General features: G+C 36.1%; 1 protein-coding gene and 1 long non-coding RNA gene across 2 annotated transcripts in view; one reads left to right on the forward strand and one right to left on the reverse strand.

The window, feature by feature from the left end:
• Positions 1 to 13,358, forward strand: part of LOC138712134 (cytochrome P450 4C1-like) — a 70,223-nt gene extending 56,865 nt beyond the window's left edge. The window contains exons 10-12 of the mRNA XM_069843597.1: positions 2,271 to 2,339; positions 5,359 to 5,527; positions 9,910 to 13,358. Coding sequence (XP_069699698.1) covers positions 2,271 to 2,339; positions 5,359 to 5,527; positions 9,910 to 10,262 — 591 coding nt within the window. The 3' untranslated portion in view covers positions 10,263 to 13,358. The remainder of the gene's footprint in view (positions 1 to 2,270; positions 2,340 to 5,358; positions 5,528 to 9,909) is intronic.
• LOC138712145 (uncharacterized) overlaps positions 1 to 24,021 on the reverse strand; it is a 204,356-nt gene that overhangs the window by 46,865 nt on the left and 133,470 nt on the right. The gene's annotated exons all lie outside the window — the stretch shown is intronic.

The following is a 24,021-nucleotide window of genomic DNA, read 5'->3' on the forward strand; positions in this document are numbered from 1 at the left end:
CGGTGGACATCAATGACGTCACGCTGCAGCGAAATAGGAACAAAGCTGCTTGCTGGGTAACTTTCGGTGCTGGACCCCGGACTCATTTCACCGGCATTATCACCTTCATTTCATTCAGACGCTAAATAACCTGAGATGTTAATACAGCGTCTTAAAATAACCCAATTAAAAAAAAAAAACAAAATTTCTGCAAGGTTCAATGGCTAACATGGCGTCTGTAAAAGTTGTCTGTGCTACGCTAGCAAGATTTTGCTGATTTTCCGTCATCTCGTTCAAAGAAAAGAGAGCATAAACAATTTATTTCTTGAACCAGTAATAATAACTAGTCCGTCGACATATTCGCTCATAAGCCATTAACATTTTTTTTACGTTGTGCTCATTGTAAACAATACAGCAGAACCAAAGCAGAACACACCGCCATGACACAACAGTGCACGATGTCATTCGTCTGCTAATTCCCGCCCTATACAAAAACAAATTAGATTCACTGATGACACCTGTGGAGTAACGGTCAGCGCGTCTGGCTGCGAAACCAGGTGGCCCGGGTTTGATTCCCGGTCGGGGCAAGTTACCTGGTTGAGGTTTTTTCCGGGGTTTTCCCTCAACCCAATATGAGAAAATGCTGGGTAACTTTCGGTGTTGGACCCCGGACTCATTTCACCGGCATTATCACCTTCATCTCATTCAGACGCTAAATAACCTTAGATGTTGATAAAGCGTCGTAAAATAACCTACTAAAATAAAAAAATTGACTGATGACGACTGATGGATATTGCTACCACCTCTGCAAGCTGATGGAACCGGTGCGACACCGGTGGAGAATCAGTGACGTCATCGTTGATATTCAGAACACGGTGATGCCATCAGATTGATCAGCGCTGAAGAAAACCCTCAAAGCACACAACCCTACATAAACACAAAGCACACAAGCTCAAAAAACACATACATACATAAACACACACAACTCCACACAAACATAAAGATACACCACTCAACACAAATAGAAAGATACACAACCCCACACAAACACGAATAGACACAAACACAAAGACACCATTTCATACAAATACGAAGATACACAATCCCACACAAACACAAACATACACTAATTATATTCCTATACAAAACCAAGAGGAAGAAGAGCACTTTGAAGACCATTAAACAAATTAAGTATATTATTACGTACATTGAGACATGCAAATCACAGAAACCTGCAGAAAAGTATATTCTATTGTCCATGTGCTAATGTTCATCTTCCCTCTTGCTTAAAAAAGTCCCTTGTGCAGACGCTTGTATTTCCCTATTTTGACTATGCTGACATTTTACTAACTGACCTTTCCAGCGACAACAAAACGAAACTTCAACGTGCTCATAATTTGTGTGTACGTTTTGTAAGCAATGTTCGTAAATATGATCATATTACTCCATCCCTGGAAACAATAGGTTGGCTTAAACTAGATAAGAAAAGAAATTTACATTCACTTCTCCTTCTCTTCGAAATGTTGAACTCTTCTATTCCTTCGTACCTGTCGTCTCGCTTCACTTACCTTTCTTCCCACCACAATCTGAACACACGCTCTCGCCATGAAACAATACTAACAATACCATCCCATCGCACCTCTTCAGACTCATCCTCTTTCACAATAGCCCTGCCAAGACTCTGGAATTCGTTACCCGCTAGCATCAGGGACTGTCGAAATAAAATTCAATTCAAACGCAAACTTACTAGGCACTTGGTCAGTAATTGAGACTCGTTCAGACATGGTTTCTTGTAAATAATTCTCTTAATCTATCACAAAATATTTCAATATCCGGTAATTTCATCACTATAGAATTTTGTTATTGTAGGCTTAATTTGTAATTCAGTAAATACAAAAATATTCTTTTTTCTTAACTTCTATGATAAAATGTCTAGCTTTCATTAATCAGATAATCTTGTCGCACTTTAATTTTTATTATAATTGTAAATTTAATATTAGTTGTAATTTTATTGTTCATATTATAGTTGCAATCCCCTGGTAGAGGGGAAGAGAAGGCCTGACGGCCTTATCTCTACCAGGTTAAATAAATAAATACTAGTACTAATTGAGATAGTAACTTACGACTAGGATTAATACTCGCATAGAACATGGAGAACAGGAATTTCTAGTAATAAAAATAATAATTTTGTAATCGAAACTATATGAGTTTTCACGTTACTGTAAAGCTTAAAAACAGTATCGGACCACTTGTACCCTGTAAGTAAATATGTTATCCTTCTCTCATTGCAGGGGCATGATACGACAAGCGCTGGGATGTGCTGGGCGCTCTATTTGCTGGGGCTGCATCCAGAAGTACAAGTAAGCAATCATCATTGCAGTTTTGGAATCATATAATCAAGCAATACAGTGAATTTTTCCTGATGTTTTTTTTATTGGGTTATTTTACGACGCTGTATCAACATCTTAGGTTATTTAGCGTCTGAATGAAATGAAGGTGATAATGCCGGTGAAATGAGTCCGGGGTCCAGCACCGAAAGTTACCCAGCATTTGCTCATATTGGGTTGAGGAAAAACCCCGGAAAAACCTCAACCAGGTAACCTGCCCCGACCGAGAATCGAACCCGGGCCACCTGGTTTCGCGGCCAGACGCGCTGACCGTTACTCCACAGGTGTGGACTTTCTTATGTCACGGAAGAGGGACCAGAAAACTAACATTGCCACCTCTAGTGGGCGTATTGTGCCTTAATGCTTCTATCGTAAGAATTATGTTTGAGAGATGGGTACATTCTTATAGACGTCTTGACTAAGGTGTGTGGTGCTGTCATCAATACTTTCTCGATGTTTTTACGATTCCGAAGGAATACCAGTGGCCTTCAACTCTCTGAAAACGTATCACGGGCTCTTACGACAGATGCTATTTGTACGTCAGTCACAATATCTTTCAGTTGTTACCCTTAACAACACGCTAATTCCTTATTCATCTGTCGTAAAAAATCTTGGCTTCTTTTTTGATAATAATCTAAGTTGGAATTTTCAAGTTAAAGAAACGATAAAAAAAATCTGTTCCTCCTTTCACTCTTTGAGTCGCTTGAGAAACTTCTTGCCCCAGCAACTAAAACTTACCCTAGTACAAACCCTAGTAATACCGCACTTCGATTATTGTGACGTTTTGTTAAGTGATCTAAGTTCTGAACTGTCAGTCAAGTTACAGCGAGCTCAGAATATGTGCGTCAGATACGTGTGCAACATCCGACGATATGATCACATATCACCGTCCTTCGCAAGTCTCTCGTGGCTCCGACTTAAAGAACGCAGAACTTTACACTCTTTGTCTTTACTCTTTCGAATTCTGCACACCTCAACACCAAATTACCTTTCGTCTCGTTTCTCTTATCTATATTCTAACCACGACCTAAATACCAGATCACTTATCTGTAGCACGCTAAATATACCTCTTCATAGAACATCTTGTTATTCCTCATCTTTTACAATATCCACCTCGCGTCATTGGAATTCCTTGTCACAAAGTATTAGGGGCTGCAAGACAACAAACACCTTTAAGAACAGCTTAAAAGATAACCTTATTAGCATTTCACTCCAATCATACTGATTTAAAATATTACTGACTACACTGTTGCTTTTTTCTTTAGACATCATCCTGATAGTGCTGCATTTTCAAAATTGTCTCATAATAATCTCTTTCTATTATCAAATATCATTTGAAATATATTAACATTCTATGTATTTTAGTTTAATTCTGCTACACAGTTTATTTCAGTGTTTAGTTAATAGTTCATAGTATTTTGTTGTTTAATTCGTAAATAACACTTGTATACATGTAACTTTCATCTAAATCAAATTGTTGAATTCTTTGTAAGTTCATGCATATGTATATACACTTTCTGCTGGTTGAGTGGAAGAGAAGGCCTTACGGCCTTAACTCTGCCAGCTAAAATAAATCATTAAAAAAAAATTAAAAAAAAATAAAAAAATAAAAAAATATTAGTTCATGCCCACCGTTTTAAGCTAATCATTATTATCATCACCACCATCACCACCATCATAAATAATGTTCATTTTGTCAATCCTCCCCTCTTTTTCAATGTTTGCCCATACAGCCAGCCTTTTTCTTTTCTTTCAGAAGCATACCATATTTTTCCCACAGATGCAATGAGGAAAACATTCGAGCTCAGATAAATATACGTTTACTGAAATATATTAGGCCTAAACAATATTAAACACTAAGCTTATGTAATGCAAACACACGCTCTCAGAGATGATTGTGCTCTTAACTAAGCTATGTGACAATAGCTTGAGTCGTACAAGAAATATAACAATATTAGTCTGAAAAGCACATTAAAATTTCTTCCTACAACCCTCTTTTAACTTTATGATATAAAAGAAATCGAAGTCTTAAAAAAATTTTGAACTCTGGCGTCACATAAAAATTTTAGACGCCATAGCTACCTGGCTCCCGGAATTTGTCCACTCCCGATTGTTTTAATAAATAAAACACATCTAATTAAAGTTTAAAATTCGCAACTGTAAACAACATAAATCTCAGTACAAACTTAAAATAAAACGTTAACTGCGTGCTTTACGAGTGTTTACACATTAAACTTAAAATTAATTATTAAATATTTGATGTGTATCAAATGAAAAAATGCTACTTCTTTCTGATAAGAAACATTTTCTTCTTTCCTAATAAAGCACTCGCAACCAAATTCTTCTATTACAGTACTGATCTCCAAACGCCTAACTTTCTTTTGTTTTCACATGTTCACTGAACAGCAGACCTGAACTGTGTAAGTAGCCTAGCTATACTTGTCCATACATATCTACACTATTGCGGTTTGCTTGGGGGTGTCCAAACGCAGGAGTCTAGTAATAATATACAGACAATCTCCGTCCGCTCTGAAAGGTCATGCATTGGCCGCATGGCTTTACACCATACATGTAGTTTGAGTGTGTACACTTCCGATATAAATCGCATTTTATATTTTAGCACAAAATATTCTATTTTGCTTAATGAGAACGTAAAATTACTCTTCTTGAGGGAAGTAGACCTAGTAAAAAAAAAAAACGAAAAAACTTCACATATATAATATTAAAAAATATTAGTTCAAGAGACGCCGATGAAGACATAACACCAGTGTCGAAACGGTACCGTCCGTCACATAAGTTATATTATCAGTTTTAATAGTTTTAACACTTTAAAGTTTCAAGTTCTTTTACAAAATATTATATTCCACTGCAGTGAAGATTTCACAATATAATACATGTAGACATTGTGGACTAGGTCACTGTTTCATAAGTGATCATTTTATAATCGTGAAGAACAAACTTTAAGAAAAAAATTGTTTCGATTTTCTTGCAGGCAAAGGCGTTTGAAGAGCAGGAGCGAATCTTCCAAGGCTCCATCCGCAGTCCCACGATGAAGGACCTGAACGAGATGAAGTATTTGGAACAGGTGATCAAGGAATCTTTAAGGCTGTACCCCAGCGTGCCTTTCATCGGGAGGCTCCTCAACGAAGATGTTCAATTAGGTAAGACAGATCAGCTCAGCTGCTTGGAAGCAGTGACCCGGGAGGGGAATGAGTATGATCCCAAACTCGCTCTGTCCATTTGGCCCTTTTTATGATTTATACATATTCATTATTTCTTTAGAATTTATCATTATACAGTGCCGGAAAAATTAATAGCAACTCGGTTATTTTTACCTTCGGATTAAGTTATATCATGTTTTAATGTGACAGGTGTTTAGAAAATAATACAATCTATATATTTTCTCAAAGCTTGTTTTATTTCCTTTCTAATGGTATGTAACAACTTCATTTCTGTCTGTTTACATAGCAATCTGTGTAGCATTTGTGAATTGAAAGCACAAGACCAAAATTTTGCACTTCGTGTATTAGTTTCTTATCTCGACACTAGTACTTGGTGGGATAGCCTTTTGACCTCACAACTTCTTGATACCTTTTTGGCATGCACTCTACTAGTCGTTGGAGAGTTTCCATGGGCATGCATGCTACCAGATGCTCACAATGGTCTCAATCAATTGCACTTTTGTTCAGGGCTTCCTTTCTCTTATTTTATTCTTCAAAATCATCCACTAATTTTCAATTGGATTTACATCTGGTGAATTGCCAGGCCAAGACAGTGCTGTGACATATTCTTGCTCATGTAGGAACTCTTTGACCATTTTTGTACGATGGCAGGGTGCTGAATCATCCTGAAAAGTGAATGGTTGTCCTGCAAACAAATCCCTTACTGATGGTAACATCATCTCCAAAATCTTGTTGTACTTCTCTCCATTGACGGTAGATTCCAGGACATCGATATTCCCAACATCATTTTATGAGAAACACTCCCCAAAGCATAACACTAGTAGGAAACTTCACAGTTTTACAGTACATGCAGGATTCAGTGTTTCATTTGCCTTCCGAAACACTGTACAACCCCCTCACTTCCACCAATGTTGATTTTAGATTCGTCACTGAAGAGAACTTTACGTCATTGCTCAGCTGGCCAGTGCTGATGTTCTTTAACCCCTGTAAAAGCTTCATACGTTGTTTGGTGACCATTGGTTTCTTCACTGGCTTCTTGGACACCAAATTAAATTTTTGCAATATTTTCCTTACAGTTCTAGAACAAATATTAACCCCAGAAGTTTCCTTTCAATTTTCCGTAAGCTCTTACGAGTTAGCAAATCCGTCTTCCAGACATAAACGACACAAAGCATTGTCGCATCTGGGTGAAGTTTTCAGTTTTCTGCCACATTGTCGCGTTCTACTACTCATACTCATAACAGCACCCCTCTCTCGAAACTTAGCCAACTATCTCCCAATTGTACTTTTATTTACCCCCACAATTTGAGCTATCGCACTATTAGTTTTGCCACATTCACTAAATGTCACTATCTGTGTAGCCTTTCTTGGTGTTATATCATATTTTTACGCGTTTTTGAATTATAATTTGTCAATCAAACTCTTTCATTGCAAAAATAGAATAGGTAATCACGAAAAATTCCTGGGATTATTAACAGACAAGAAGGAACAGAAGGTACACATTAGCAACTGTATGCACTACAGAAACATCTGTGGACAATGAATAAAACTAGCAAAAGCATTTCGTGCCATTTACTGCCATCTGGCAGCACAACACACACTTACCCATAAAATGCAAAATTTTGGTATTTTGCTTTCAATTAACAAACGTTACGCAGATTGCCATATAAACAGCCATAAAAGAATTTGTTACATACCATTAGAAAGGAAATAAAACAAGCTTTCAGAAAATATATAAATTATTTTACTTTTTAAACACCTGTCACATTAAAACATGACATCACTTAATCTGGAGGAAAAAATAACCGAGTTTCTATTAATTTTTCCGGCCCTGTATTTTAAGTTTCTTTTCATTCAAAACAACACCAATCCTTGTCTGAAAGTTGGTGTTATTGTGCATGTCACTTGTAAACTCGCTCAATCTATAGACCGGTGGATAAAAAAAATATTTATTTATTTATTTGTCTATTTATCTATTTATTTAACTAGCTAGCGAGTAAAAATTAAATTTATAAAACAAAAATGTTTCTAGCCACTACCGTAAGAGCCAGGCTCGTATACGGTATGGTCTTAGCCAATAATATAACATAAAATTTACAAGGACAGTTTACTAAATACAGTAACTTAATTCAAACCAATAAATAACACACAAGAGCAAAAAAAGATGAAAGAGAAAAAGAGAAAAATATACACATTTAATATAAATTGACAATCAGACAGAAGCCAGTGATATTCAATAAAAACATGAATATAGTCGACATATTGCCCAGTCCTTTCATAAAAAATGGACTTAACGCATTTTGGGATCACACTCTTCAATTTGCATAATATTATAATTAAATTTAATATTAATTTTCAGTAACTAAAATAAATTCTGTCACTTAGATTTTCAGATAGTTCTTTTCATGAAGTTTGGTGGTCTTCCGGTTGATCTTCATTGGGTCAAATTTAAATCACGGGCGATTGTTACAGTTAACAAATCGGTTATTTTGTATTTTTATTGACGCAGTTTTCAGTGTTATTTTTGGTTAGAAAATTTAATAATTTTGTTTATTAAAATAGTTACAGCATATACAGTAAATACAAATATTTCAGTGTACGATGGCAAAACAAGAGTCATTGTTTACTTTTCTTAAAAAGAAGAGAAGTCAATGAAAGTATATATCCGTTGCGTTACTGCTTTTCATGCGACATAGTACATACATATCGTGGCTTTTTATCAGTCAAAACACAAGACATTCACGTTTAAGCAACATTGTCTAGTTGTACTATTAAGACTCAGTCGCTGTTAATTATGTTAAGTTAAACATTGCATGCTCCCAAACAAAAATATTGTAGCCGCGAAGAAGATGGGACGTGTGAACTAAGTCGCGTGTAAAGTATTATAATTAAGAAAATTCTCAATTGGCTTTAAAGGGATAAGGAAATGCGTATCTTAACAATGTTATTTTGTGTTGGATAAGGAATTGTTTCTCTAAAACTGTTAAAGTTAGACTACTGACTTGTTTATAGTTCATGCATGCAAAACTTGACTTTATGCTGAAACAGTAATTTTTTTACTCTATATCGCCATTCACAGCCAATGTTCCAATCTATCACGAAAACAGTCCATTTCTTTCTCACAGTTGCATGATTGATCTATCCATCTCATATCTACAATGGACAATTTTCGTGATATTGTTTGGCCGTGAATGGTTTTCATTTTGAGCATCTGTTGTAAAGTTGTTAGTAATAGTATTTTGTTTAGTTTTATGGCCTACTCAACATGATTTTACATAGGCCACTTATTTGTCTCAAGTTTGAAGTCCATGAAACAAGTTTAATAAATAGTTGTAGACCGATTATTTAGTCCTGAAAGCTCAGAGACGCGAAAGAGGGGAAGTAATAGGAGGAGTGGGGAGAGTTCCGGAGTAGAGATAAGCGCGTGCGGTCGGTAAAGGAATGCAGTACAGCTTAACTATACTAGAAACATACCGCTCTACGGCAAGCATGACATCCGATCGCTTCGAAGGCAATCGAGTGAATAACCCAAACAAACCTTGGCGTAACTAAATGGATCGCCTGACCTAGACGCACATCTCCGGCGAATGTCGTACTTTTTTTTTTACAAAAGATATGAAACGGGTGAATGGATACAATTTTTACACGTTCATGCGTAAAATTTAATGGAGATTCTGAATATGTAAATTTTAATTTAAAAAATTAAGTTTACTGTCACATCCTGTATGCCTGAATAACTAACTTTTCTTCAAACACTGGTATCATATTGTGTGGTTTATCTCCAATAGCTTTTGTAATTTTTTTTTTTTTGTAAAATTAAAATTTAAGAAGTTATTTATCTCTCATATTTAGTTTACGAGTCTAAGTATTTAACAGAGAAATGTTTTTGAAGTGTTAGTGACATCAGAATAGTGTCAGTAAAATGTGTTTTAGTTCCAGTGCAGTGAGTGAATTGATAGCGAAATGAATGTAGTACTGAAAAGTACTTATGCGTGTTTGAACATATATCATATATACTCGTGCTTTTAAGTTCTAACTTAGGGTTAAGATATAAATTAGATTTACTTTAATTAATTATGTTATATTAAGTGATTCATTTAATTTAGGACGCTCCTTGTTAATATCATTATATATTGCTATTATTATTTTATTATTAATATTATGCCTGTATTTTATTATTATTGTAATTATTGAGTGTAATTAGTTACCACTGCCACCTGGTATTTACCCATTTGCAGTGTGAATAAATACATACATCCTCATTATTCTATTTACAAAAAGTAATATAGTTGGCATGACTTATTCCCCCAACTCTCGTACATTCATAGGCCTACATAATTAATAATGCATTTCCTTTCTAGGAGGTTATACACTTCCCGCCGGATGTTTTTTGGCCCTTCACATCTATCAGGTCCATCGCAATGAAAAACAATTCCCCAACCCCCATGAATTTGACCCCGACAACTTCCTACCAGAAAGGGTAGCCAAGAGGCATCCGTACGCCTACGTCCCGTTCAGTGCTGGGCCCAGGAATTGCGTGGGACAGAAATTCGCTCTTCTGGAAGAGAAGACCGTTCTGTCCTACATGCTGCGGCACTATAAGTGGAGTTCTCTGGATAAGGAAGAAGACGTACCAATTGTAGCGGATCTGGTGCTCAGACCTTTGAATGGAATACGCCTAAAAATTACCAAGAGGGGCGATAAGCGACTTTGAAGTAATCGGACTAAGTGCTCATGTGTGCATGTTGTACCTCAGTCCTCAGGCCTTTGTATGTCTACGTATGGGTGTATGTAGTATCTAGATAATAAGAGTGTAGAGGCGGATTTTTATGATCAAAATGTTATAAAAGTGACACTGAATATAATTGTATCATTAGTCGTGTCTAAGAACATGTAAAACAAGCGTCTTGTTTGCAGTACTTTGGAACAAATGGTGTTTCAAATGAAAATAATCGTTTTCTCTATACCACACTCCACGGTTTATTACTGGGAGGAGTGTACTGTAATATTCATTTTGTCCACCTTTGCTGTCAAATAATTGAATCAATGAACACTGAGATGCGAGTTACATTATTATTTTGTGCAATATTTACAGCATTCAATAAGATATAGTCACACAGATTACTCAACGTGCCAATGAGCCAGCAAGACTACAAAGAAGAAATACTCGTAAATACCATAAAATATATAGCACAAGAAAATTGTTACAACACCAACATAATAAAAAAAGACAAAACATAATTACAAGAAACATAGTAACATAATATGAAAGCAAGAACACAAAAAATACATCACAATAACATACGAAAATAAAGACACACAAAAGATCGCATTCTTCATTCAAGAAATTAAACTACAACATTGCATACGGAACACAAAACACTCTACAAAAGCATCTCAACACACAAACACCACAAACGAAACAAATACAACCTCACAGGTGTATACAAACTCACATGAAATAGCTGCAACAACTTGTACATCGGACAGACAGGCACATTATTTCAAACACGTTACAAACAACACAACTTCTTAGTTACAAATGGCTTTTAAGGAACCTGCATGTTAATTGCCGCCCTCACATAAGCCCGCCATCGGTCCCTATCCTGTGCAAGATCAATCCAGTCTCTATCATTACATCCCACCTCCCTCAAATCCATTTTAATATTATCCTCCCGTCTATGTCTCGGCCTCTCCAAAGGTCTTTTTCCCTCTGGCCTCCCAACTAACATTCTGTATGCATTTCTGGATTCGCCCATACGTGCTACATGCCCTGGCCATCACAAACGTCTGGATTTAATGTTCCTAATTATGTCAGGTGAGGAATGTAACGCATGTAGTTCTGCGTTGTGTAATTTTCTCCATTCTCCTGTAACTTCCATCCCTTTTAGCCCCAAATATTTTCCTAAGAACTTTATTCTCAAACACCCTTAATCTCTGTTCCCATCTCAAAGTGAGAGTCCAAGTTTCACAACCATACAGAATAACCGGTAATATAACTGTTTTATAAATTGTAACTGGAAGTATACCGATAAGTCGTTTGTCCAAAATAGATACTTTATTATTTGCTGATGATATTGTGTTTATGGCAACTTCAGAAGATAATTTACAACGTTTGGTTTACAACTTTAATCAAATGACAGAAAGTTTCAATATGGAATTTTCAACTGACAAATCTAAAGTGATGGCTTTTTTTAGGAAAAGAACCAGTCCGTAGCAAAATATGCATCAGTAATAAGATCATCGAATAAGTAAAAAATTTTAGTTTTCTCGGTTACCAAATTTCATATGAAGAAGAACAGGATTTGAATGAGAAAATTATTAAATTCAACAGAGCAATGGGGATAATTAATCAGATATTCAAGCCAACCTTAGTACAAAAACACACGCGCACCAGAATTTATAAAACATTGGCCAGACCTATACTCTGGCTTGGTAGTGAAGCTTGGACGATTCATAATATTGATTCACAAAGATTAATGGCGGCAGAAATGAGATTTATGCGTCGTACAGCGGGATACACGAGAATGGATCACATTAGAAATTTTGACATTATGAAAGAACTGCAAATTGAACCGATTACGGAATACCTACAGAAATACAGACAAAATTGGAGATCACATGTCATCAGAATACCTCGTTCTAGAATTCCACGCCAAATTTTAAATTACCATCCTGTGGGCAAGACATCCTGGGGCAGACCGTTCAAGCGTTGGCAAGAGACCGTAACGGGCCACTAGGCCCAATACATACAAGGATGATGATGATGATGATGATGATGATGATGATGATAAATTCTAACACATCACAGTCAAAACCAAATCACACAACACTCCCACATACGCGTAGCACATCACAAACACCAAGCACACTTACAGCAACATAGATACAGACATTGAAATTCTACATATCCAACCGAAAAACAAGAAACTAGAGACACTATAACAATACGAAATATACAGATACACAAAAAAAAACTTGCAAAAAATCCTCGACACACAACTGAATTTCAGAACACACACTATTTGACTCCACACTACACAACACAAGCACACCTCCACCGAGAGCGAAGACAACGGAAGACGCAAGGATCACGCAGTTCTGAATATGGCTCCCGAGCCGAAACTAGTCAACTAAGGTATTTTTAAACCTAGTTCAAATTAACACGTGAAAGTAATATGTACATATTTTATTCTTAAGTGCTATAGTGTTAAAATTTGGGTAATAAAGATGTATAAGCAAGATAATGTTAGCTGTTCGATATAGTAGTATAAAAAATTCTGCTCACTATCAGGGCTATAACGGCAAGTGTAATACGTCACTCAGTTTCAGCAATTAAAAGTACAAATGATTGCGCACTATTGACTACATAGGAGTATTACATATCACTCTTCTTATATCGTCTGAGGGTAGCACTGTTCGTAATGGGTATAGAAAAACAGCTGTTTGTAGTTCCCTTTGCTACAAAGATAGGCATGTTCTTCCAGCACGACGGAGCCCTTGTAAGCTTTAGCCGTCAGGTGACATCTAAATGATGGATCGGTCGCGATGATCACGTGCATTGGTAACCAAATGCCTAAGATCTTACTGCTGTCGATTTTTATCTGTGCGGGTAGTTGAAAGACAAAAACAAAGTACACACACGAGATGAATTGGTGGCTCGGGTTATGAATAGTGTTACCCTTATAAAAGAACAAGACGACCTCAAAAGAGTAAAACTTACTGTTGTCAACAGAGCTGAAAAGTATATTGAGCTGTTGAAATGTACTAATACCATGTAAATAAGCAATAAATGTAATCATCAAATGTTTCCATTCTTCACATTTGTAATGTTCGCTATGCAAACAGCGGTGTCTCACCTATTGAAAATTGGACACAAGGTTATAGGAAGATTTTACTCAGAATAGCCCATACTACCACACCAAGGGTATTTATCAATCCTCTAGAATCACTCTGTATGCGGAATTGAAATTAAAAACAGTTTAAGAAAATGTTGTTTAGTCAATTGTCCGAAGACAGGTTTGAACCTCGTGACATCAACAAGGCATAGCTTATAAGGCAACTAAGCCAGGAAATAATGGGGTAAGGTGGCCAGTTTCTTTCTCCCTCAATTGCATACATCGCTGACTAGTACCACATCATACTAATCAGACTTCAGATGTATACAAACAAATTTTTCTCCCTCTGACGCATACCGTCAAGTGAGATATGTACTGCCTGATAATAGATGTACATATCAGTCCAGATCACATATAGATTGCTCATTCCTATGTTAAAATCAGTTGCACTTTGAAGAGAACAACCGCCAGGATCGCCACTCGTCCGCCGTAAACGTACACGAGATGCCAGTACAGTCGCTAATGCAATTTAAATGGGAGTTTTGACGTGACTCCTTATGTAACAACTAGATAGCAGCATAGTAAACCTGACAAAAGTTGTTACTGTCAAAACCTATAAAGCAGAGCAATCTGGGTATATATGATCTAGTACAGACGTCTCAATAGGGCCTTCTCGGAGCACTTCCTCCTCTTTCTTTCTTTCTTTTTTTTTTTTTTAAGGTAAGAGTGGAACAAGATGCGGGAGCAGTTCGTGTATCTCCGGATGACGTCATTGACTGCGACGTTTGAATAGACATCTGTAACCGCTACGATTTTGTCTCCATCTTCGAGGAAAGAATGTCCTTATTACAGCAAATGTGTGAACAAATAAAAGCTTTCATAGGGAAAGCGAAATTGTGGGAGTTGCAAGTTTCAGTGGATAACTGTTACCACTTTATTAATCTAAAATTGTTACCTAATCTGAATTAAGACCATTGTAACAAATATAATGAAGTACTGAAGGACTTGAGAAAAGAATTTGAGAGGACATATCATAAGAATACGTACCTTAACAATCAACAAGTTTAATTGTAATTTAATTATTATTATTTAATTGAATTTTATTTTATTAAATATAATATGAACTTATAAAAAAGAGAGATACCAAAAACCATTTACTAGAAATGAAGTATTTTGTTGTTTAGTCAACTGTCCGAAGACAGTCTGAACCTCACATGTGATATCAACAAGGCACCACTTATGAGGCAACTAGGAAAGGAGATAATGGGATAGGGTAGCCACTTCCTTGTGCTTAAATAATTACGTAACATGTATGGTTCTTCATACTTCAGATATCTTCTTTTTACTCATAATATATAATTAGAAAATACATTTATTATTATTATTATTATTATTATTATTATTATTACTGCAAACGACTTAAGAAATGTTATTCCTTCCGAAAACAACCGTTTATTTTGACAGTACAACTCAAAAGTGCCGCTTTGTGGAATTTCTCCCGCGACAGTTACAACTTAGCTCACTCATGCTTGTAACATGAATCAACGATCGGCTATCTTCGGGTATTGCGCTTATCTCTTCAGCTGACTACGCTATCTACATTTGCTCTGTGTAACAACTTTTATGCGTTGGCCTTGAGACGCCTGATCTAGTATATCAGCCACAACCTCAATCAGAGGTAAAATATTTATTGTAAGGCTTAACTTCTAAAAAAAAAAAAAAATACACAAAAAATCAGTTAATTGAAATCCTATTAGTAGGCTAATCATGCACCGTTACACTGATTACTTTACATGGGCTCTCCTCATCCTTTAATACTGGCTTCAATTGACTGCAGTGTCTGAGATTCGAACGTGTAATCTCAAGCGAGATATATTGGCTGAACTTGTCATCGTATGCCTTTTACCACGTAGTTATAGGCCCCAACAAGAGTTTACATGTTAAACGAATTACTAAAACTGGTACTATCCGCAATCAGCGAAATGGCTAAGGATGCTCCACGTCCCGCTCAATGATCGCATATATCTGTACCTAACAATCATCTACAACTAAGTCATTTTCATGCGAAATTTGACTATGTTCGCTACCTAAATGTTTGAGAAAAGGAATGAATTACTGTGATTAAGGTTTTATACCAATAATGTAGTTAACGATACGCTTTTTTTATGTACAATGCAATAAAATGTACGATTAACTAATCCTTCACCGATAAACTTTTCTTTCATGTTTCCAGCAATACCTTTTCCTGAACTTGTCGTTGCAGGAGTAACATCTGTAACTAAACTCTGCAATTACGATCAAGATAATTATCCTTCGTCAAATATAACTTTAATTAAAGAAAAGTGTCATCAGCTATCGTAGTATCTTTCATCACTATTACTTCAAGTAAATTCTTCAGCTGTTTTTAACAGTTTCGTTTAGTCTTAACTCAAAGATAATAACAACAATTTGAGCAACATCTGTCATGCTGGCACATTCGTCCACAACAAGGGTAAAGTACAAGACCTCTGACATCTTCCGAATTATTTGCTGTTATCTTTCTGCAGCTAACACTATTCATTCTACTAGAAATCGCCTTGGCAAAGGACAAACTTTTTTCACGTGAAACTTTCATGCGCTTGACATTGGAGAAATCTGATATCCTTTCTCTTAATAAGGTGACGTCATTAATTACAGTATGTTGCTAACGAGAAACATAGGCTAGGCGCGAATTGGAGTCATGTGGTTTTCATGGCCCAGCCATAGCCATCTCGACTATCGTCTAATATGAAGACATGTTCAAAGTTCTGAAAAGCAAAGGGATTGCTATATTAAACTCATGTTAAACGTGCATTTATATACAGGCTGTCCAGAAATGAAGTATTGATTTTGTATAAATGATTTTGTATAAAGGTCGTTTCGGGGTAAGATGTGCATGGTAATAAATTGCAAGTACACTGTGTTTCTAAACCGTGTAGTTGCTGCTGGAGTCCATGCATTGGCTTTGTGACAACAGCTAAACTTGTGTTCTGTCGTTACAAGTAACTGAATCTGCATGATCTTCAGTTTAGCCTACCAGTAAAGGTTGCTATGGTGATGTGAAGGCTAGAGGGATCTTCGTATGGCAGCCGTATCGAAAATGTTATCGTGCGCCGAGCCACTGTGTAACCTGCAACGTGCATAGCACCTATGGAGGGAGACGGACACCCGAAGGGGAAGTGAAGCAACTGTCCGACTTATTAACGGATTTTCATTTTCCTTCCGTCAAGCGCTTAAATATAATTTTATACAGTACAAGGTTACAAACTAATGTTTAGTACGTGTAACGAAGAAAGAAATGAATAAGAAAACATAGGACACATTATCACAACCTAGGCCTATTGTCTTCAGAATGTCTCTGCGACAGAGTTTCAAAATCAGGAATTATGTCACTTACTGCCAGTCGTAGTTGACTACAAGGTATTTGTCTGTCAGTCGTGATCTAAATTTGGTTTATACTATTTTCATTGTTGAAAATCATTTTTCACAAAGTTGTAGCGAACATGGCTTCAAAAGAACAAGCGAAAGAACGAAGCTTCGGATATTTATTTTTTGGCAAAGATTTGAAAAGTTCAACATTTGTCAAGTCCTTACATCTAGCTTTCATTTAACATGACATTGTAAATCTGTGAGTTTAAATTGAAAATCTAACCGCATTATTCGTACATCTGCTGAAAAATGATCGACGTACAGAGATGATGATGATGATGATGATGATGATGATGATGATGATAATAATAATAATAATAATAATAATAATAATAATAACAACAACACAACCTTATAATGTTTCATGAGTAACATGTAGTATAATGCCGTTTTATGTTATACAACAGTTTTCCTCGTAATACTTATGAAAAATCATACATTTAATATTCTCATCATATTGGCTGCATAGTTTCGAGAGAGAGACTGCGACGATACGCTACTCGCAGGTCAGAGACAAATACAAATGAAACGGAGTTTGACTCCAGTGAGTGAGAGGGTGGGGGTTATGGGAGGTAAGAAATGCACAGCTATCATTGCGAGCCACAATGTGCTCGTGAGTCGCATTTTCGCCACGGCTGTCGTGTGGTGATATTCGGACAAAATTTCAACGTCGATTTCATAAAGCTGAACGCACAGGCAAAACACTTCACACGCTGGTGGTCAAGTTTAAGCATACTTGGACAGTCGCAACGGAGCCCGTACGTGGACGTCCATCATCCTCTGAAGCGTCATCTGATTGTCTATCGAACCACCTGTATTGTAAAATTCCTTTATGCTCGACCATGCCGAAATGTAGTAATTATACACCTGGTAGTAGCCCTTTAATGCACCTCATTAAAGTACACCTATTCATTAAAGTTCAGATATTCAGACAATGACAAATCACTTTTGTACCATTATAAAACCGCAAGTATCGATTATTCTCGGATATGCAATCGAAAGACAATTAACGCAAAGTCACGGAGACTGGAAATCCAATACTTTCGCAGAAGATTATGTTCTGTTACTATAATAATTAGCGTTAATTGTAAATAATATTCAAATAAATTCAATTTGTCATCTCGTTTTTCAATTCTAAATCAATTTCCAGGTTATATCAAGACTAATGTTCATCTTATTCTCTACTTATGTCAAGGTCAATGACATTCGGTCTCGGAAAAAATCAATACTTTCGCGTCTGCGCACATCTCACAATTCAGGTCAGTCCGCTACTCACTTACATAACCATAACATGACCTACTTTTGAATAATTTCAAGTTAGAAATATGGTCGAACATGAAAAGTCGTATGAAACTTGCCTATAATGGTAATTAAGTCGCTCGTATGAAAATTATGAAACTCGCTTGCCCTCGTTTCATAAACAAACATACTTGCGTCTTAATTACTACCATTATAGGCTCGTTGCATAACGTACTATTTCAAAACGAAAAGTTACATCCGTTCGGATCGAATTTTTGCACAGTTAAAGAACAAAACTAAAAGTCTTTAGATGATTAACTATCATAATATACTATTATCTTAAAATGACTGAACATATTGGGAATTAAATCGATGGCTTTCCCAAAATACGGTGTGAAATGTTTCATATAAAACAATTTTTATCTCAAAAAGGAAGTAGAAACCGCAAAATTGTATTAAACATTTTTGTTTGAATTATCTCAGAGAATAACCCTCTGAAATTAATTACACTACTTACGATCATTCTGTTTACAGTAGTTCCAAGAGCTGCCTCCTCTTTGCAACGAAACGATTGGGAGCTCAGCTCTAATTCCACTGTAACTTACTACCAAATGCTCGGAATCACATCGTTCTTGCACTAAAGGATCGGGCATATTTTTTAACATATTAAACAAGGAAAATATTAATTTCACCGAAAAGTGGAGTCACCCCTTTTTTGCAGAGAGTCCTTCAATTGAAGATCTCCTTGAAATAAAGATTAACCAACAAAACTATAATTAATGTTTCAAGAGAAAAGAAAACAATTTCAGGAGCATATTTCATTAGACCTATATTTTTTTTAGCAGAACCATTTGACTAATCAAGGATACAAGTTTATTCCGCTATTGAATAAAATAATTTATTTTTTAAACGAAGTTTTCAAATATATTATATTAATTTGTCCTACAGAATTTATCTGTAATATTGACACTTAATATTTTAGGAGAAAAATTAGCTCCGGCGCCGGGGATCGAACCCGGGTCCTTGGTTCTACATATGAAGCACTTTTGCCACTGAGCTATGCTAAAATATTAAGTGTCAATATTACAGATCAATTTTGTAGGACAAATTAATATATCTATAATATTCTCTCAGCTAGCAGTGCATAATAACTGCGGATTTCCGGCCAACAAGTCACTCAGCTGAGTGCGCTCCTACTATACTGGCAGTTGACATTGGATACACGTCAACATATATATGCCTAACTTGGAGTCAGGCCAAAAAGGGAAACATCGAAGGAGGAAAGTTCGATCCGGTGCTGTGGATTGAATTCGGCATAGCTCAGTGGTCAGAGCGCTTGGTACGTAGAACCAAGGACCCGGGATCGATCCCCGGCGCCGAAGCGAATTTTTCTCCTAAATATTAAGTGTGAATTCTTCAAAGTTAACTTTTTCCACCTAACTTACATATTTCAATAATTTGATGTTACATCGTTTTCAATTATGTCTTGCAAGTCAGCAGAGGAGGAGTCATTAAGTCATTGGTCGTTCCTTCTTACAACTTGTAATGATGTTACGTGTAAGATTCAAACAGCTCCAGACCCCTGAAAAATGGAAAATGTGATGGCTCCTAAAAATAAAAGGGATGGCTCCTGAAATTTTTTAGTTTTGTCTAACAGTGGTAAAAATTATATTTTATTGCCTACAAACTGCCTTTAAATAAATATTTTGTTGTTATTGTTTTTAAGCTAAACTGGTATTTTATTCATGAATACTCTTCCTATTGCATACCGACTTATAGACACAGGTAGATGTAAACACAGAATATCAGAGCGCGCGGAGAGAGTCCGCAGCTTGAAGCTAGTATGATCGAGGTACACCCAACTTGTATTCAAAGTACCAAACGCAGGACTCTAGTCATAACGTTCTATTACAAATTAAATCTAATACTATAAAGCAATATTGTTGTATCGTCACAATTTTCGCCACGATTTTCACTAATGCGCAAATTCAAATTAGTAATAGCTCCCTTTATTTATCCCACTCTGTAAAAGACTTAAATAAGAACATTCACTCGTAAATAGCTTTGGCATAATAGGATCAACATTATGCTGCACAAATAACGCCGTGCCCATTACGTCTCTGTAAAACAGCATACAGTATTAAAAAGGTCATTGCTTCTGTCGTCTTATCTAGAAAGAGGCTTCATTGTTCAAAAGAAAGCTAGTCTTCATAAATAATAATAAAAGGGCTCAGAGCCAAAGGCGAATAACCCACAATTACAAAATGAGTAAATAAGAGTTGATATTAAGAGGATCCTGACAAAAACGATTGGTTTTGCAATTTATTTTAATTTGTTTACATTGAATAAATACAAAAAATATCATGAATCTATAACAACAATGTATAGCTTTGAAAAAAGGCTTAACAATGAACAATACAAAATTGTGGGTCGGTCGCCTTTGGCTCTGAAACCCTTCAATATTATCTTATTTACTTACTTATGGCTTTTAAGGAACCCGGAGGTTCATTGCCGCCCTCGCATAAGCCCGTCATCCGACCCTATCCTGAGAAGGATTAATCCAGTCTCTACCATCACATCCCACTTCCCTCATATACATTTTAATATTATCCTCCCATCTACGTTTCAGTCACCCAAAAAGGTCTTTATTCCCTCCGGCCTTCCAACTAACAATCTATACCTATGCATTTCTGGATTAGTCCATGTGCTACATGATTTGCGTGGATTTAATTTTCCTAATTACATTAAGTGAAGAATAAAATGAGTGTAGTTCTGCGTTGTATAACTTTTTACATTCTCCTGTAACTTCATCCCTCTTAGCCCCAAATATGTTCCTAAGCACCTTATTCTCAAACACCCCTAACCTCTGTTCCTCTCTGAAAGTGAAAGTAAAAGGTTCACAACCGTACAGAACAACCGGTAATATAACTGTTTTATAAATTATAACTTTCAGCTTTTTTTTAGAGTAGATTGGATGACAAAAGCTTCTCAACAGAATAATAACAGCATATCTCATATTTATTCTGCGTTTAATTTTCTCCCGAGTGCCATTTATATTTGTTACTGTTGCTCCAAGATATTTGAATTTTTCCACCTCTCCAAAGAATAAATTTCAAATTTGTATATTTCCATTTCGTACAATGTTCTGGTCACGAGACATAATCATATACTTTGTCTTTTTGGAATTTACTTCCAACAGTATCTCATTACTTGTCTCAAGGAAACTTTCTCGTGTTTTCCCTAATCGTTTGTGGATTTTCTCCTAATATATTCAAGTCATCCGCATAGACAAGCAGCTAATATAACCCATTCAATTCCATACCTTCTCTGTTAACCTGGACTTTCCTAATGGCATAAAGTTAAAAAGTAAAGGTGATAGTCCATCTCCTTGCTTTAGCCTGCAGTGAATTGGAAAAGCATCAGACAGAAACTGGCCTATACGGACTCTGCTGTACGTTTCACTGAGATACATTTTAATTAATCGAACCAATTTCTTGTGAATACCAAATTCAATAAGAATATTATAGTATATAAAACTTCTCGCTTTGAAATCTATGAATAACTGATGTACTGTACCCTTAGATTCCCATTTGTTCTCCAACATCTGTCGAATACAAAAAATTATCAATAGTCGATCTATTACGCCTAAAACCACACTGATGATCCCCAATAATTTTATCTACATATGGAGTTAATCTTTACAAAAGAATATTGGACAACATTTTGTATAGCCACCCCTAAGAGCAGTGGTGTGTCGCTGCACAAATGAAACGTTGGCATACAGCGCAAACGAATGATGCTCCAGCATGAACACTACTGAAAACCGGAATACATAGTACAGGTGATTAACTTGCGCGTGCTCTGTAGGCGTGAAAGTAGAAGACGCAGTTTTGTTGTTAGTCAGACTAAAAAGCGAGACGGCATTAATGGAATCCGGTGTACGTCACTGATAATTACATACATAGCGAGACCCGGTACCAGTGCAGTTTGCCTTCCACAATTCAACTGAAGGGCAGCACCTGTGTTCAGTTGTATCAGTGGGAGGGTAGAGTTCGCATATCGAGAGAGGAAATGCTAACCTCTGGGTTAGCCTCTCTGCCTTCCAACGTGGCGACCCGTGTTTGATCCCCGTCTAAGTCACGAAGGAATTTGTGGTGAACAAAGCGGGCGCGAGACGTTTTTCTCACCGTTCTCCCATCTGCCCTCACCATTTTCATCATTTCACCATATTCCACAATCACCCTCACTCTGAGACGTCCCGAGCCAGGCCTCCATAACAAATAAAAATAGCAGAAAATTGTACACATTTTTATTTAATAAAGATTATGAAATTATAAGAAGGTCTTGGGGCTATGTGCCTTTTGGTCTTATCAGGCTACTGCGGATGGAATCTGCCTCTATCAGGGGCTGAGACAGGATGGCCCATCAGTCAGCGTCAAGTTAACGAATGCCATCCAAGTCGTCTGTTGGATTAGGAAAATCATCACTAAAAAGGCTCCTTGCGACAAATTCTTAAAAATGTTGAGTTCATATTTGCTCACAAGCATGAAAACGGTCATGAAACTTAAAGTTAAATAGCCGTTTGAGCTCATTCTAAATAGAGACACAATATATGTTTTAATTTCATGAATTTATCATCAGCATATTTTAATTTGAGTGTAATATGAATATGCCCCGAAGGAACTTAATATTAATATTTGCCCATAAAAATGCTAATTAAATTTCATTTTTCAACATTTAATTGACGTGTGAAGTTTCAGACAAATCTGACAAAAGTTGTGCAAGAATATTTTGTTATGCAATAAATTGTTTAAGATGATGAAGTCAAGAAAACAGTATTAAAAAGAAAAGACTTTCTCTCAGCTCACTCACGCACCGTATGTTTGGCCACATTATGATTATATATACCTTATATATAGGCTACCTTAAAACGATGAAGGTTTTAAATTACAACGGGGTTCGTCTGAATAGCCACAGGGCGCATTTTGTAATTTCTTTTTTCTCTATTACAATATAAAAATTCACGTGACAGTTTGAAGGACACTCAAATAGAAAATGAAACCATATTATGACACTAGAAGGTTCAAGGCAATGCATCGGTGAAATTTTAGTCAAAAATAGAAAGAAGTACGTTTTTTAGTTATTCAGTATTGTATTATGAATAAACTTTATATTATAATACGGCGCTTTCCTTTGAAAGTTCTAGGTTCTAGGGCAATAGGATGATGGTAATGTACAGTTTTTCACATTTGAAATTTAAAATTAATTTTTTTCTAATATTTTTTTCAGCATTTTGTTGCATTCAAAATCCACTACGCGATACAGTTTTCATGCAACTGTCTTGAAATTTTCAGGAATTGTCTATAAATAGTGAACTAAAAACCTGATTTCGGATTTTTTCATACTCCTAATAATGACCATGTAATTTTAAAAAGTCTTTGGCAGATAATGTAAAATGCGAAAAGAAAAATCATATATGCTAAATATTTCAACATTTTTAATAGAAAAGTAACAACAGTTTCTTAAAAAACCTAAATTAGTTTTTTTATTGGCCTTGTGAGGCTAATATTAAATTCATAGGTCCTTTAAATTTTCTCCAAAAAAGAATTATCAAAATTTGTCTGTATACATAAACCTTTTGATTATCCTACGAAATTAACTGTTAAGGAATTTGGTGTATTAAATCTAGAACAAATTTATAAACAAACATTGCTGATATACGTACTTCCATAAAAATCACTATAAATTTAAATTCGACCCTCATGAATACCATACTTACTTACAAATGGCTTTTAAGGAACCGGAGATTCATTGCCGTCCTCACATAAGCCTGCCATCGGTCTCTATCTGAGCAAGATCAATACAGTCTCTATCATCATATCCCACCTCCCTCAAATCCATATTAATATTATCTTTCCATTGTCGTCTCGGCCTCCCCGAAGGTCTTTT

Source organism: Periplaneta americana, chromosome 13 (genome assembly GCF_040183065.1).
Source record: "Periplaneta americana isolate PAMFEO1 chromosome 13, P.americana_PAMFEO1_priV1, whole genome shotgun sequence".
NCBI classification, from domain to species: Eukaryota; Metazoa; Arthropoda; class Insecta; order Blattodea; family Blattidae; genus Periplaneta; species Periplaneta americana.